This window comes from Rhyacophila brunnea, unplaced genomic scaffold (assembly GCF_057557595.1).
Source record: "Rhyacophila brunnea isolate RB1 unplaced genomic scaffold, BYU_Rbru_1.0 scaffold_5, whole genome shotgun sequence".
In the NCBI taxonomy this organism is placed as follows: Eukaryota; Metazoa; Arthropoda; class Insecta; order Trichoptera; family Rhyacophilidae; genus Rhyacophila; species Rhyacophila brunnea.
Genome location: NW_028233170.1, coordinates 27,658,822 through 27,677,804, shown reverse-complemented (window position 1 = coordinate 27,677,804; position 18,983 = coordinate 27,658,822). Strand labels below are relative to the sequence as shown.

Below are 18,983 nucleotides of genomic sequence, written 5' to 3'. Positions count from 1 at the left end.
TTTTATAAATGCAATAACTATAAATACATATTAATATGTAATTATAATACTCTTATGTTTCCGTTATAAGTCATTATACGTGATTCCACAGGCACCGCAAGATATTTTTTTGACATGGTAACACTAGCGTTAAGTGTCATTCTATCACCTGGCATCTTATATGTCTGCAGGCTGGCGTATAAAAGTAAAATAATATTCTGCAAGTACATGCCAAACGAATTAACACTATCAATATCCATATTGAGATACATTGTTAAATGAATTTGAGTGTATGGACTGTTTTATAGACATGCGAATTTATTTTGACAGCAGCTGTCAGTGGTAAATGGTAATACAGAAGGGGGCGTGTTCATAACAAAAGTAGTCTATGGTTAAGGATTCCTTAACCTATACTCAGAATTGTCTATAGTTAAGTCATGCTTTTCGGCGACTTATCCTCAGGATCGAAATCTTAGATTGTGCATGCCGCTCTCGACTTTATTTTATGGGTAAACTACCGGTGCTAAAAGAATTTTAATGACAAAGATCACGAAACACGATGCTACCAGACAAAACACGCATGTTTAAAACAACCAACTTGTTCCATATAATATGGGTAATAGGTACATAAATCGATAATGTACCTACATGAATATTAGGGACTACTTAAAAATTATCCTCATACAGTCATACATAATAATATATTATGGTAAGATGATATTATCAGGGATCGGCAACCTTTTCAGACATGGATCACATTCAACTTTTAGTTCTAATACTAACAGGATAAGAAACAAACATGATTTATAAAAAACGAAATCGATTGAAGATATAAAATAAAAATCTGTGGCCCTGCTCAATGTGACTTTTGTGGGTGTTCTCGTTTATCCAAAAAATAGCAGGTACAAATTGAATAATTGAAGCGATCAGAGATGTAAGTTGTAAAGAAAATGTAATACTTCACAAACGGTTCTTTGAAAAATTTATGTGCTTACAAATTCTGTTTTTTTTCTTCTTGAAATATTGATCACATAACTCTCAAATTTGTCAAATTCAAATATGTGGCGAGTGGTAAGTCATTGATGTTTACATTGAAAGCGTTCGAAATATTCGTATTTCCCTGCTGTTTTTTTTCTGAAAATTCGTCTTGTTGAAAAATCAGTTTTCCAATCTTCAATAACAGTGACGTCCCTAGAGAAAATGCCGCCCTTAGGTAGCGCCAAAATGCCACGCTATTTTTTTATAAACTTCTAAAATTTAATTAATAATAATAATAATTTTAATTTCAAAAACCGTCAATATGTATGATCAAAAATTAAGGTAAATTTCAAAACGCGCTAAAATCGTTGGGTGTGCTTTTCAAATACCCGTAAAATGGAAAGCCAAAATCCTCTTTAGAATATAACGAATTAAAAAATAACTACATAAAGTTCACAGATTTAATAGATATGATTTTTTCACATTTTTTTCAAAACTACCTAAAATCGTTTTTTCTCAATTTTCTCAGAAATACTTAAAATCGTTTTAGGGGCTTTGAAACTAAGCGTTTCAATTATAACAATAAGTTTCCTTCTCTCAGACATAGTTTGGCTTCGACTACTTATGTCAGTAAAGAGATATTATAATATGCGAGTAGTTTACCGACCCGACTTTTATTTATGCAGGTCGGAACGATATATTATAGCACCTGGAAAAAGTAGAAAATTTTCATACCTACCGATAAAAACACTGATATTAACCACGTACAAAAATCAAATCAAAATGGAAATTATTGTTGTCAGAATAAATGGGTGGAAAAGTTGACTGTACGGAAAAAATTAGAAAGAAAAATTGTTTAAACTCAGATTCTGGACGCATTTTTTCGATTAAATTAAAAGAAAGATCTCGACTTGGATTAAGCTAAGCACGGACATCGGTAGGTACTTTAATATCACGTGGGAAAACTGCTCAGATTGAAAAAAAATATGGAAATGAAAAACCAAAAATACTCCATTTTGAATTAGAACGGGATTTTTATTGAAGCACTAGGACGAAGCTGAAATATGTAGTAATTAATACTTTCCCACGCCACCCAAATAGTTTTAGTTACTTTAGCAACGGAATAAAAAAAGGTTCGCCACCGCTGCTCTCTACCACAACGTACAAAATAAGTTATCTCATAAAAAATACTATTTCTGATTTTCGGCAAATTTTGGAAATCCATACATGTGTGCAAAATGCATATTGTTAGCGTGATGCGATGAGTAAAAAACCTTGAACGTTCGTTAGTAGCGTCCTTTTTTAGAAGAATAATTTAGAAGCGAATTCAGTTCAACGTAAAGACATTTTTAATTGTAGAGTTCAATTAAAATTGAGTGGTGTGGGTACTAGCTAAATTTGCAATGCGATATTATAATCATTAATCAACAAGCAAAAAAATGCTTAATATTAATCAGTTATATCAGCATAACTATCAATTGACCATTTCGCCAATTTTTAATGCTGTCCTCCGCTTGCGAAATGATCCGTAATCCGACTCAAATGTGCAATGCATGTTTTTGGATCAGCAAGATTCTCATCACTTCAAATCAGTAGTGATTTTCTTTGCCTTAAATGACGCAATCGATTCGTCAGAAAAAATAAAAGATAGACTCTAAACAGTCTAAACACTTCAAATCAGTCATAAAATTAATAAATTTTACCGAAATCTATAAAAACTGCGTGTTTCTCATGCATTGCTGTTTTTATTTTATTAATAATATCGATTTAGATTTCACAGAACAAACATTCAAATATCTATAAAAAAATATCTACGAAATTTCCAAATTATCTTCTTACTACATTTATATTTTTTCTAGTAGTCTATTACACGTATAAGAATATTATCTACTTTTCACCACGTAGATTAATGCGTGTCCGGAAATTTGTACGTATGCAGTTGGTCATAAAACAGTAACTGTTGACCTGAGATTTCATATCGGAAATATATGGCCTTATAATTGAGACATACGCGAACTCGGAGTTAGGCGGTTCTTGATTTTTTCGTTTGGCAACATTTAGTGGTGTCTGGAAGAAACTTTATCCGCTTTTTTTTTTTCAAAAACGAGACGGACACAATCCCAGAAAATGATCACGTCGTTCATCTGACAGAAGAAGTTGTCAATCTTGCCTAGCAATTAAACTTCGAAGTCAATGATGATGATGTCAACGAACTGTTGGATTCACATAGTCAGACAACTTTGGCGAGCACACGGCGAGAGCGAAGTTTCGGATTCATCCGCCAAGCATCGTTTGCGGGTCGAATGCGTGTCGTTTGCGTTTCATTTGCGTCGATATGTCGACGATGCTGTCCAAACATCTGGACAGAGAAAACACAGTTTTCAAGGGGATTCATAAACGCCTTTTTTTTGAAACTGCACCCTGCTGCGAGAGTATTTATCTCTCATTACAGTGGCGTACAAGGGTAAATAAATGAATATAAAATCAGTACATGATATTGCATTATACCTACATTTATTTTCCACTATCTTCCTTTGGAGCTGGACTGTTTTATATCAAAAGCGTTTTGAAAATTACCTATTATTGAGCCTATTATGTATCATAAACTTTGTCTGATCAATACTATCGACTGAGGGTACTTGATGGAGATTGAATTTAAGTTGTGTACTATTATTATTTATTAATACAATAAAAAAAGATTATAAGTTAATATACGAAGAAAGGGTAAAAACCTTATTACCTAGATACCTACTAAGTAAAGGATTAAGTAGGTATAAAAATATATTATTTTGAATAATTTGAATATTTGCAGTTTTTCTAAAATCAATAGTAGTAGGTAGGTATTCATTATTCTCACTTCAATATATTATTATTAGTACCCGTTTCCATTTTAGTGTATCTATAGAAGATAAAAGTGTCAACTAATAAAAAAAAATTAAATAAGTACATACTACAAAATAAATAATAATAGTTTAGTTTACCGTATAGTTATGGCGAGCCTTTCTTCTGGTGAAATACTTCTTCTCATAGCTGTGCTGTATCACAACTTTTTATTTTATTTTGTAAAACTGCTTACCTACCGAATGTATTAATAGTATTTACAACAGGTTTTTTAGAAACACTGCAAATAATCAAATTATTCAAAATATTATTATTATATAAATTTATTATTATATATAAATATTATTATACTTAATCCTTTACTTAGTAGGTATCTAGGTAATACGGTTTTTACCCTTTCTTCGTGTATTAAGTTATAATCTTTTTTTATTTTACCTAATACTAAGCTAGAATTTGATGTCAATGTGTATTTGCCATTAGCGAGTGCGCAAGATGCTGAAAGGCAAAAGCCTGGTCGCAAAAAATACCCTAATGGAATAGTACAAAACTTAAATTAATTAGAATTTAAATTCAAACTCCATCAAGTACCCTCGGTTGATATTATTAATCAGACAAAGTTTATGATGATACATAAAAGGCTCAATAATAGGTAATTTTCAAAACGGTTTCGATATAAAACAGTCCAGTTCCAAAAGAAGCAATAGTGGGAAATGTAGGTACCAGTGGCGAAGGGTGGAGGTAGGCTGTTAAGATCCGCCATAAATAGTGCACATTAACCTTTTAAAAGTCAAATGTATACTTATGTTTTTATTGAAATAAGACTACAATTTACAGATGGTATTGGTTGGATTTTAAAAATCAATTAAACCCTGTCTTACCGAACCATAATAGTATTGGTATATTTTAGGCGACATGACAAAATTATGCACATTTTTTCATTCTTACTCATTTGTTTTCGTTAGATTAAGAATAAGTACGTATTAACATATTGTTGGTTCATTTTTTTAATTCATCAAGCTATGCCTAAACCAAACTTTAATATTAATACTTTCGACCGAAGGTACTTGATGGAATTCGAATTTAAATTCTAATGGATTCAAGCTCTGCACTATTTCATTTAAGTCGTTTTTTGCGACCTGGGTTTCGCCTTTCGGCATCTTCAGGCGTCGTGTACACTCACCAAAGGCAAACACACACTGACAACGAACACCCTTAACTCTACCTTATATAGTAAATCAATACAATACAGTAGGTAAAAACTCCGTTACCTACCTATTTAGTCAGAGGTTACAACAAAAAATACAATAAACAAATTATGAATAGCTAGTGTCAGTAAAAACCCTAATTAGTAAAAACCCTATCTCTCTCTCATCCCTCCCTCTGACATCGCGTTACTTCGGGGTATTACTGTACCTAATAAAATTCAGGGAAACTCATTTTCTTTTGATATCGATTTAATAATCACAAAGATTTGATTTACATATATATATATATTTTTTTTACTAACTCCACAGTAACTATAAACTGTACTTACCTATTATTTAAATGTGTGGATTTAAAAAAAAATAACAATAATTTAGCTTAATACTTGATCTGCGCCCCCAGTGTAAGAAGCACTGGCCTAATGCATGCAAGGAAACTTTTCTTAATATCGCATTTTTCTGTAATATTTTGGAACGCGAAATGTGCACAAAATTATTTGTTTAATAAACGTTTCGTTTGTCAATATAAATATTAAATTATCACCAGTTTCCGAAAACTGACAATTTTTATTATTCCACATTCAACGTATCTCCATTTTGCGCCCGCAGCCGAAATGCGCCATGGGCCGCCGCCCCGCTTGCTCATCCCTTACCCCTTGCTTCGCCAGTGATCCTACCCACATAAATGATATAGAGTTACAGGTACGTTTTGCGAATCACAAAACAGGTTTGTGAAGCTTGCAGTAACTTTAAGATGAACTTGAAGATAACAGACATATACCTAAACATACTTATATCATATTATGCATTATATTCAAACAAAATATTTATAGAGCTTTTACAGAAGATAAAAATTCCAAATAGATACAAAAAATTCTATATATATTATAATATGTATATGCTTTTACAGAATTTTTTAAAATAATAGATTACCTAGGTACCCTAAGAAAAAATAGTTATGAATATATTTTAACGCTAGGTAGGTACTTACATTTATACAAAAAATATATTTAATAAAAAATGAATAATAATTAAGAAGTTTTACTGAACGAAAGATTACATTACATACTAAGAAATTTGTCTAAATTAAATGGTCAATCAAGTCAATGATTTTTTTATTACCATTCCTCTCTAATCTTCTTTCTTCTACACATTTTCAAAAAAGTTATATAGTTTTTTCGGTTCTTAGTGAAAGCCAGCGGCAAAAAAAAATTGAAAATAGCCGATATGGTTATGGTATGGATACCTATAAATCACAACAATGATAATTGGATCGTTAGATTAACGTACGTTTTCTAGAAATATTTTAAATTAAATTGTGTAATGATGAGGAAAACCCAAATTCAAATTTTATTTTAAATCAATTCAATGTAACTGACGAACCTATTTATTTTATATACATTTATCAAGTTAAGTTATCAGTGAGATATTATTGAAAGTAAAACTTGTCACCTGGGGATGGTTCGGACCTCTCTACCCACCCTGTATAATACTATTGTATACTATTCAATATCACATATAAATAGTACATTATCTACTTACATAGACAAACAGCAGCGAGTAATCTGACAGCATCTTGTGGTGGTTCACATTCAGGAAAGAAAGGCTTTGCGGCGTAGTGCGCGAAGGTCAGAGCCACTATGGCCTGAGTAGTCGGCCTGATTATGAGTAGCGCTGCCCAGATACGAAGAAAGGCAGGCATCGGTCCAAAGGCAACGTAGATATAAGCATAGTCTCCACCAGATCTGGTGATTGAGGTACCGAGTTCTGCATAGCAAAGTGCTCCGAGTGTCGACATCAGTCCCGATAGTGTCCATATTACAAGAGATGTTCCAACGGACCTGAGAAAAAAGAATTTAACTTATTAAATTAATTTGATGATACACATATTTTTGTAATCTCAAAAAATGCCGACATGAATAATTGACAAATGTAATAAATTACGTGAGACAATTTTAGGATCCCACCCCCTGCATCGTCATACTTCGTCAAAACATCTATTACCCCCCCTGTTAAAATGATGTCACATATTTGAACTCACCCTATTCGTTAAAAAAAACAAATTCGTTTTCAGTAAAATGTTCTCACGGAATATTGTACCTATTATCCGGGGGAAAAAATGAGTTTATATTTAGATGGTTTTATGACGTCACATTTTCTGCGATACCAAATTAGAGAACGACCACGTTTTTTAGATAGTGAGAAATGGAGAGAGTTCTTAAATGAGCTATGGACACACCCCGGGATGCCAGGTTCCTAGTGATGGTATTGAGATAAACATAACATTTTTTTGGGTTCTAAGACATTATCTTATATCATATTACAGCAATTAAATAACGATCATTAGTTTGAAGGCAGCCAATTTTTTGTTTCCCTACGACTACAAAATTTTCTTTAACAACTTATTAAGTATATCAATTGTATATTTCATGCCATCTGCGTAATCTTTATTAGGAAAAAGCTATTATTTACCCGTAAATATGACATCATAAGAAGTGACGTCGATCGCGTCACTTTAAAAATTGTATTGGAAGTATGTAGGTTTTCTAAAAATTCTAAATCTGAAACTTCAACAGAACTCGACACGGCCACCTGCTTTTTCAAGGACATCGTTTTTCGTAAAAGATATTTTTAAGTGATCTTTCAAGATGTTCCGAAGCTTTACGTTAAAGTTATCGGGAATAATTCCCGATAACTATTCATTCCGAATTATTCATTCCTTATTATTTACTGTCAACTATTTATTCCCTCTGCGAAAAGTGACGGTTTCCAAGAACCCTAAGTTTAGTGTCCTTGCGTGTAATTTCTGACAAAAACGAAAATGTACTTAAGTACCTATGTTACGAACTTGTGCAAAAAAGGATTATTATTAAAATCACAAATTTAAAGCATTATAATTAAGAAAATCTAAATTTAAGATATCTAAAAAATCTTATGACCAATCCAAAGAGGTTAACGTTAGGAGAGGCAGATGTTAGATTAGTTGGATGTTTATGCCCAGATTTGTACGTTCTGAGAACTTAGAATTTGAACGATACGATACAAATCTATTGAAATCGAAGGCTAAAATTGGACATATTTATTAATATATATTAGAATCAGATAACATATTTTCAAATATCGTTTTTGGATGTAATTTACTAGTTTTTTTTTATTGATATTTACCCACAATGGCTGAGCGGCGTAAGCATCGGCTTATAGTGTAGTGGGTCCCAGGTTATAATCCTGGGTCTAGCAAATACATATATTGTTTTTTTTTAATTTGTGTTTGGAGTCAGAGTATGGACTTAATAGGTTGAGAAAGTGGCTAACATCCATTTCTCGTAAAAACAAAAATATGTTAAAACAAACCTCCGAATTGTGGATGCCCATATTTTGACCTTATTAGGATAGGACGTGGTCAAAAAAAAGGAAGACAAGTAAGTATTGATACCACGTATCAATACTTTTTCTTTCGATACGACTCTCTAGTTGTAGGGTTTTTATGCTTTCAGTTAATGTTTATATTTTCATCTGTGAGACATGCGCATCTTGATATAATTTAAAAATTGTATGATTGGTTTGAACTATTTCGAGGCTCCCTTTTAAATCTTCTAACGAATCGATTGCGTCATTAACGTCAAAGAAAATCGCTGCTGGACATATAAAATTTGGAGTTTGGCTTTGCTCCTACATACAGCGATACGGAATTGGACTGTAATAATCTACTTGTTGATAAAATACTACTATTAATAAAGGATTAAATAGTTACCTACCTATTAGTCAATGAAGTATTGTTAGACTTAAATTATTTGGCCTTTCGCCAATTATTATTCTAAAGTTCACTGTCATCATCATCAATTTGTGTGAGCGTCATAATATTATAATTCAAGAAGTTTTAAAATAAAAATAGTTTTTCTCTAATATCCAGAGACTATAGCACGTGGGATCGCGACAGGACTTGTGGAGGAATGTTGCAACATTCCTTCAGTGTCCTTCAAGTATCATTGAATCATTGAGCACTCCGACTGCTTCACAGCTGTTTGAATAGAGTTACAATAGTAATGTTTTAAAAATATACATTGATTACGTGTCCATATCCAACTGAAAATTCATATAGCATATAAGTTTATCCGCGTGAAATAACACAACAAAAATTTGGCAAATATCGATACCCTAATTATATTATTCAAAAAACCTTAGGTATTCCAAGATAATGGGACCTGAAATTTCTGCAGAAACTCATGATTTTTGAAGAAATTTTGTGTTTTTTATTTTAATTTGAAGTTTGCTTAATGAATTTTTACAGTCCAATAAAGATATTATCAGATTATGCCTTACGGTGATATTATGTGTTCAAAATGCTACTACTCTTTAGTATCAAATTGTATGTACATTTTTTGCCAACTTCATTTTATTTATTCTGATTTCTGCTATTTTAAAAATAAGCATGCAAGGAAAATCTTCAAAATTCTGATATACATATCCACAAAAAAATATCTTCATTAATGAACATAATCTCAACAGCTGTAATATCGTATTCCTCCTTAATTTACTGCCCCTAAGCAACACATTCCCTGTCTAACCGTAAGAGCATGAGATTTATGACTAAGCAACAAACATATTATGTAATTATCTGATATGAATCAAAATTTCTGCTGTAAACCAGGAATTGCAAAGGAGAGTTGAGTTTATATTGAATTTAAAACATTGTCTTTTATGCAAATATGAGATGAGATTTTCCATTATTATTATTGAATTAATGGCTGTATTGTTGAAAACTGATTCCGTCATGTTCGGTCAATTGTGAAGCTAAGGGTCATTGTATAAAAGGGAGTGTCACCATCGTTAGTCATAGAGCAGTTAATCAATTGTACCTACTATGTAAGAATTTATGTTAGTCATTTAATTGTTTTAAGTCCCTTTAATTCTCCGTGTCCTCGATCAACCTAATTTGTTTGATAATTGCCGAATAATGGCCCAATCTACCCTATTCCAAGTTAGAGGTAGTATCTAAGTAAATCATTTTCTACTGCCCCAAATTACACATGTCATAATTCATGCTTAACAACTCGGCATACATCTACTTACAGTGTTGGTTGGTTTTCAAACTTTTACATTTCACAGCGCCTTTAGTGTAGTGTATAAAGATTTTTTCAATCGTTCAAAAACTATATAAGTATATTAAATAGTACAATTTTGAAAAACCTGAGAAACAATTATAGAAATAAAGTTGGACCAGGTGGGATTTGAGCTCACGTCTTTCACTTTCCGGGTGAGTGCTCTGGCCTGATCGGACTATGAAATGAATGGATGTCTATAATAGAATTGGTTTTGATTAAATATACCTTCATTATTGTAATTCATATAAATACTTCCGTTTCGTTTTATTCGATTGTAAAAATAAATTCATGAAAACCATTTTCTAAATACTAAATTGGTATGTATTCTGCTGTATTTACTTATGTATTATGATTTATAAGAATGGATACTGTTTTAATTAAACCATGTTTATATATTTTATGTATGCATAATGTATGCATGTATAGATGCATGTATTTATTTGGAAAATTAAAATTAGGTTGTTCATTTTTTATCGTAGGGGCCTCAAAATCAGTCATTTGCGTCAGGGCTCTACGTCACTAGACGCACCACTGAAAAGGTATACATAATGAAAAACTAGACAGGTTCCATTAGATTTTTCAAACCAATGAGATAAGTATATGACGGTTGGATCTAGCACACCCCTCTATCCTCATCTCACCTCACCATCCTACTACTTTGCCTACTCTTGATAAATTGTTGCAAGTGCGTTATTTTCAAAAAGTTTGTACTGACTGGTGGTAGTTTATAAGCTGTGCAAGTTACGTCAATATTGACCTAGTAATGTTTGAGTTATATTGGAAAAAACTGCCAGATGAAAAAGTACTTACCTATAGGTATTTGTATTTTGTGCTTAGGTATCGTGGAAATAGTCAAAACCCTAATCAAAAGACAACTATTTCGTTGAAATTTTTAATTTTGTTGGATAGTTATGGCTCTTTTAGCCCATATGCTTAAGGTGGCACTGTCAATGAAGTCTTTCGCTCTTTTTATAAGTTGTAAGGTAAGTAGGCACCTTTTATGAAGTAATGTACATAAGGTAGCGAACGATAAGAATATTAATAGAGTCATCGTTCCGTTACTGTGTAAATTACAATACATATTTATAACGCCATTTAATTGACAATTCACATACCCACTTCGTAGTGTATTTCAGTTTAGGGCTTTACCTACTGTACTATATTTCAAACTAAATAATTCTTAGACTGATTGGTAATGGATGGGTAAACATAAATTTAATGTGAAATTTAGAAAAAATACATTTGCCAACGTTCATGAAAAATAAGTTTCATTGAAATTGATTTTTACAACACACGGGTAGGTATGGGTTGAGATCCAGAAATTTCTTCTCGAGAAATAATCAAAAAAACCCAAAATCGAATTTCGAGAAATATTTTTTTCAAAATTTCGAGTATCTCATTTCTCGAGAAAACCGAGAAATCGTGGCAAAAGCGTTTAACTTACGAAAAATATGCAGACTACCTCTTTCTTATATAATTTAACCATCTTTTATTTTATCTCAAAAAAAGTTCTGTAAGGATGAAAGTAGTTATGAAATATTGAAAAGTGCCAATATGTATTATTTTATCGTGACACCAGACAAATATTTTGTTAATTAATTTAATAATAATTGATTTTGATATTATTTTTAAGTTATGGCTCTGAATTAATGACAATGATATTGTTTGTTTGTCAATCAGTGGCGAGGGGCAGAGGTAGGATGTTAAGATTCGACATAAATAATGCACACTTAACTTTGTCAGTCATACTTATTTGTTTTCATTGAACCAATAACACGATTTGCAGATGGTGCTGGTTAGATTTTAAAATTCAAATAAACCCTGCCTAAACTAAACCATAATAGTTTACGTATGCTATGGGCGATCCGACAAAAATAGTGCACAGTTTTTCAGTCGTACTTATTATTGTTTTCGTTGAATTAAAAATTTTCCAGTATCTAAAATTAATTCAATAATTTATTTGTCTCTAAAGCAGCAACACATTTTTATTGAAATGTCAACTTGTCGTGAAATTCTAACCTGCCATTTATAGCTCGTCGTCCACAATAACACACGTTTAATGGTCGTATTCATTTATTTTAAATGTATCTATAAAGTATAAACAAACCCACTTACTTCATTTATAAGATTTGTATTAAGGATTTTAAAAATTACCTTTGTGCAAAACTTTTCCAAATCCCCCACTTTGATTGTTTCATGAAATCTCAAACTATGTATTTCAAGTTTACTTACTGCGCATGCGCATCCCGTTTGAATCTAGTTGCCAACAGAAACGTTTATTAGAACATTGTGTTTTTTTTTTCAAATAAAAAAACAAAATGACAACACAAGAATCTTTTTCTCGATATACCTATTATGAAGTTCATGATATTGCGTATATATTAAAGTTTTATTCACAATGGATCTAAAAAAATGCGATTCGCCTCTGCGAGGTCTGTTGAACAGTCCTGTCAAACGCATTACTCCAGTAGTGCCCGTACCTGTTACCTCCCCTGTACATAGGTATATAAAGTGTTTAAATTAATCTTGTAAAATGTACATATTACTTTGCCTTGTCATTCACCACCGTACGATAAGAATTGAAGCTGTCACAGCAAGCTTTCCAGCTAACTACCTACCTACTACTTATTGTAGAAATTTGGCTCAACCATATTGAAATTCAGGAAACATGATTTCTGTAAGTATAAATTACTCTTATGCACTGGATACAGTAAGTACTTCATACGTCAATTGTCGTGAGCATATAATCAACCTTAAGTAGCAACCTTGAGTACCCTCTACGATTCAGGTAACAACTGATTTAAAAAAAACTACCAACACTATCTGTAAATAAATTGTAGTCGTTCAATAAAATCAAATACGTATGGCTAACAAAGTTGAATGTGCACTATTTATGGCGGATCTTACCTCTAACCTTCGCTACTGATATTATTATAACTTACGATTATTTATTTTATTTTTTCAGATCGGGAAAACTTACGAAAAGTGTAGCTACATGACTCTTTATTGACAGCTCAAAAGTTTGCAAGAATAATAAAAATAAAAAGGGCTTAGGGGGAGCACTGGCATGGTGGGTCGGACAGTTAAATGAGATAAACACCACAATAATTATTTTTCCTCTAATATTTCAAAAAGTCGCATGCGGCGCTATTTTACTTTGAAAGTTTTAACATTTCAAAATACGTAGCTATGTGATGGAATTTCATATCATATCATGATGATTGATATAATTCACGTGTAGAATTTTATTTTATATTTATTTTTAGTGTGTTTCCTGTCTAATAAACATGGCTATTTATCAAAAATACAGAAGGGTCGCATGTTACTTGGCTACCACAAAAAGTCGCTATCACTGCTTAATAATATGAAGCCGAGTGCCGACGACTGAATAATTCAAGTGGATTTATTTAGAAATACAAAAAATCGCTTAAATATACACGGAATGTCCTTTATTTTACTATGTTGCGATAGGTAGGGGGCCCGCCAAACATCCTGACCTGGGGGCCCGCTTCAGGATGTGGGGGCCATGATTCAGATATTAGGATATCGAGTAAGAATCATTTATTTATTGTATCTGACAAACATTAGATTTATAGCATTCACGAATCATTAGGTACACAATGTTTTGCCGTTTATTGGGTGATTAACGGTTAGCGCTAAAATACGACAACGTACACACATAATACACCGCCTTGAGGCTGGCTAGTGGTGCCTGACCGGTAACATGAATAATATCTGACACTAAACTTGTTAGGTGTACAGGATTTAACATTCAACCTTTCTAAATTGTCAATTTATATTTTTACAGGTTAAGTTGAGGGACTTAAAATTAAAAATATTATTTCCACCGCCGACTTGCTTGTCAGGCTTGAGGCGCTACAATAGGCGCACGGGCAATTACAAGCTGGAGCTTTCCCCATGACTTTGACATTCCCATGACCCATCTATAAAATGGTTCACTCGCAAATCGTCTTGCTCATATCTTTGAATGGAAAAAATGTTTTTACCGACGAGACCTCAACTATTTTATATTATTTCAGTGGCTTCAATACCCAATACAAGTTTCTACATCTTATCTAAGTGGGATTGCGGGAGGGTTAGGTAACTGACATTACGGATAATCCGGAAATGCCGGAAACAAGTTATCAACATACGACATAGAATAAAGTAAAATAGACTATAATTATTACCCAGACATTTTCTCACAATATGTACCTTAATTTCACTCGTATCCGGAAATTTCTACGTAAACAGTTCACCGCAGGACACATATTCGTGCGCCGCAGTACGTGAAACATGACTTCGTGTAACATTTAATCAAATGACGAGTTCTTCGTTGAACATTTCACCGAAACTCTCTTTCGAAAATTCCATTTCCCATGATTTGTACCCCAGGTATTTGAAGCTGTCGACGCTCTCGATGGTTTTCCTGTCGCTAATCAGGAGGAAACCAGGATCAGGACATGGTGCTATTACTGCTATTGCACAAAACATTGGTTATCTTCGTCTTGATTTTCAGACCAATGCGAGACGAATTGTCGTTCAGCCTGTCGATTGAGTTATCGAATACGACAGAGACATGTCACCATGTAATATAAAATTGAGACACCAATCTTAACGCGTGTAGGACGAAATCACGAAAGCCAAAATCCCGAATGCTGGAATCCCGAAAAATAAAATATTATGGAATATCCCTTTTAAATTGGTAGTATAAGGCGTTCAATTACAAAGTAAAATTTGGTAGATAACTTTGAAATGGTTAACAAATTACTAATATATTTGTCGACATTCTTTGTCTCATTTCTAAGAATTGTTATTACTACAACTTCAGGCTATTCCGCCTGCCATATATTCTAAACCATCCATTTTCAGCCATCAGGCTTCAGCAATATTAATTTAGTCGTTTTCTTAACGGTGTCGCTCCATCTGGAGGACGCACATTCACGCGACCTCTTCATTCGACACCACAGTGTTCCTCTCAGGGCTCGAAATGGACCGGAACGCACCGGAGCGCCGTCCCGGTTTGTAAAATCTCCAAAATTATCGCTTCGTCTTGTGGAAATATTAATTTGACCGTCTGAGCTAGATATGTCATATAATAAAAAATCTAACAGACTCATTTTTATAAAATACATACACAATTAGATAACAACGTTAATATTGTCATAAAATTATCGAGCGCTCCGGTTCGTAAAAATTTCCATTTCGAGCGCTGGTTCCTCTCCATCTATCTAGATACCACCTTACCACCATGCTATCACACGAAGAAGCAGGATGAAATATAATTCTGTATGCGAGGGTAAACTATGGTTAATATTGACAACATCACAGGAAAGACGAATCAGTATTTTTTTGCGCAATAAACATTAAATAAATAATAAACGTATTAGTCAGCAATAAATTTTGTAATGCCTACGTTTATTTATGAATTATTTTGGTTTTCCTAATGCCCAACACGAGGTATTTTAATATTATGTCCGTATTTTAAGTTTATGTCCATAGACATTTTAATGTTTTTCTTTATTATTAAAGATGTTAGAACAACTTACTCCCATTTATTATAAGCATGACAAATAAAATTTCAACATGGATTTAGAATTAAGAGGCCGTGATTAAAATGTGTATAGGTGACATGCAATGTAAATTTACTCTATCTATCTATCCGGCTGTTAGTTCACTTTTTTTAAAATTTTAAATCCGTGTTAATATGAAAATTGAATATTATTTTTGTAAGCCTAAACAAATATGAAGAATCTAGTGTCACTGTACATTTTTATTGCAGGAGGAAAATCATGTACCTATTGACATTACGAAAGGCTTGAACATCATATTATTATACCCAATTTTAAGGAGTTTCAAGAAAAATTAACACCAACATTTAAGCTATTTCTTTTTTAGATACATGTATTGTTATTTTAGTTTATATAATATTTTATTTATTATAACAATAAAACAATGACGTCCGTCTGTCAATATCTAAGTTAACTAAAGCATATCTAAGTGCTTATTTGAAAATTTCCCAATGATATAAAATTGTGTAGTCAATCTAGATTCTAGTTTACATATTATATTTTTACTGCGTTTTATTTGTCTCCTGAACAATATGGTCTGTACACATATCAGGCATTGTAGAATCAACAATCAACAATCAACAACACGTATAGGTATCTAATTATATAACTAATGAAAGGTCAATGTCACTACGTCATCCTCAATAAGTAATTTGAATGGAAACTAACATTGGGGGACAATAATGAAATTGATTTTTTTCTGTGTGCTACTTGTATTATAATTATTTCATGTTATGTACCTACGTGAAAATAAGTACATACATTTATTATTGCGTATGTATACCCAGATATTTACCTAACTGATATTATTATATCGCAAGCTAGTCAAAAATAAATGTTAAAAATACTGCAGACATTTATTTTTAAATTGAGTTGAGCCGAGTAAATTAAAAATACTGATGAGTGTTCTATGTTCAGTTATAATGGTATAATCATATTATCGTAACTATAAAAAACTATAAAACAGCATTTAAAAATTAATATACGATAACAATAATGTCTCTTTAATTTAAAAATCTATTAGTCTGTGTATAAATGTACTTATATAATATAACATAATATCAATGATTCAATTTCATTGGCAAAGTATCTATTTTTATTTTGACAATCACTGATTTGACAACTTGTTGCGCTACTGGACAAGTACAGTGGCAGCTGTCAGAAATAAGTAGTACCTACTTATTATTAATAATAAAATTAATACATATATCTTGCGTAGTGCATACACAAGACATGTATTTTATTTTAATAATTTGTAATTTTTATGTAATACAACAAATTTCGCACGGATTATTTATTAGTTTACAAAAAGTTTTGAAAAAGTGAAAGACTTACTCGGTACAGACGAAAACACCAGTGGGAGAAATGAAAATTCCCGATCCGATAATTGTCCCTATTATGATAGCAACACCGTTGAAAAGAGTGATTTTCCTTTTCATAACGAGCTTATCTTCCGCGGGTTCAATCGGTGGCACCCCCATGGTAACGGTTTATTTACACGACGCGTATCACTTTTAAGGTTAAAAATGAACTTCCGGTTTTTCCGGCGCCAAAACTGGAGCGGGCTATTCAAATGCTGAATGCTTATCAATGATAACAATAGGATCTACGAGTGTACTACGCTCCGAACCATTCTGCTGTCTTCACGTCTACAGTTCAACACAACTAACTGACACCGAGAGAACTGATTCTTATACGCCATGTGGCTTGCAATAAGCTCATGAGAATCAATTCGTGGCCAATACACCTTTAGAATACCACACAAAAACGAGAATACAAAACTATACGTAAAAGCTTTTAAACCGTATTACAACGGCATAAGAAAAGTGACTTATTTTCTTATACAGTTTTATAGTCTCGACTGATCGTGTCAGACGTTACGAATTCGCTATGGCAACGTGCCATAGTACTATAGAAGGGACTACGCATGTGCACATTTTCTGCAGTGGAACTCGACACGTTAAAAAGAGAAACAAAATATTTCAACGACCAAATCATGTATACGGTTCAGTGTGGGTGAAAGAGATGCATATAATTTTATTGTTGAGTTATATAGTGGTAAAAATTATGTATCGTAGTTGGAATGGCACCCCTTCAATCCGGTATGACTTCAATACCGCGACGCGAGATAGGGAGATTAATCAGCTGTTCTTTTATAACTCCATTCCACATCAAAGAAATTTCCGCTAAAATTTCATCATTATTCGAGAAACTGTCTAGGTACGTAGAACCCAGTTGGTACGTACGTATTAAAACTCAAAAGTGACTAATGCGATATAATATTCATAATATTATGATATTCCTCGTTATCAGTGACGAATTAAAAAAAACTTGGAGGCCCCGGTCGCCGGATTTATAGGGAGCGTAGTACCTAAATAATGAGTCCATCGCTAGCACACGACAGAAGTGAAACTTTCTTCTTTACTCTTTACTCTCGAACATGTTGTCATCCACTTTTAGGAGCTTTTTTTATTCTTAGTATATGTACGACTGCTTTTGCGATATGGTTCGATCGTTTCATTATACTTAAGTCAGCGAAACTCTTTATTTTAAATTCTCAATCGTGTATTTTCGAGATTTTTGTTGATGTTCGAAAGTCGTTTGTTTTTTTGCGCTACACGAGATTCAGTTTACTTAGCTTAAAAAAGTTTCACTTAAAAAAAAACAAAAACTGGGTGTCTAAGTTAGGGCTCAAAATGAACCGGAGTGGAGCTGAACGCGACTCCGGTTCGTGAAACCCTCGAGACAATCGCTCCACTGCGTGGCAAATTTATAAATTGCTTCCTGTATAAAACAGAAAAATATTCTAATATTTTCGGAAAAATATTGAGTGCTCAGATTCATATTTTTTTTCATTTGAGGGCTGTTTACTGCGGCCCCTGTAAGTCCGAGGTAGCTTGTTCCCATTAATGATAATCTGTCATCAGCGCTCGAAATGGAAAAGTTAACAAACCGGAGCTTGACAATTTTCTGAACATATTACTTACCATTGTTATCAAATTTTGTATGTAGTTTTAAATATACTTACATTTTATAAAAAAATAAGTGTGTTAGATTTTTTGCTAGAAGTGTGTTATCACTGTTATCGGAGAGTCAAATTATTTTTTTCACGAGACGGAGCGATAATTTTACCAATTTCACGAACCGGAACGGCGCTCCGGAGTAGTAGAAAAAATAAATTATTATCCCAAAACCCCCAAATGCATTTTTTAATGTAGACTAGCTATTAGGAATTTGAATCGACATACCCAAATGCGTGACCTGCTTGGCGCACGATGACGTCCCCTTGAAAAAATTAATGCCATCCCATA

The 18,983-nt window shown here is 32.8% G+C and overlaps 1 protein-coding gene across 1 annotated transcript in view; it reads right to left on the bottom strand.

Annotated features, from left to right (window-relative positions):
• JhI-21 (Juvenile hormone Inducible-21) overlaps window positions 1-17,401 on the bottom strand; it is a 50,464-nt gene extending 33,063 nt beyond the window's left edge. Inside the window, exons 1-2 of the mRNA XM_085955899.1 lie at window positions 17,008-17,401; window positions 6,543-6,841 (exon numbers count right to left, since the gene is read on the bottom strand). Coding sequence (XP_085812025.1) covers window positions 6,543-6,841; window positions 17,008-17,153 — 445 coding nt within the window. The 5' untranslated portion in view covers window positions 17,154-17,401. The remainder of the gene's footprint in view (window positions 1-6,542; window positions 6,842-17,007) is intronic.
• Window positions 17,402-18,983: the final 1,582 nt, after the last annotated feature.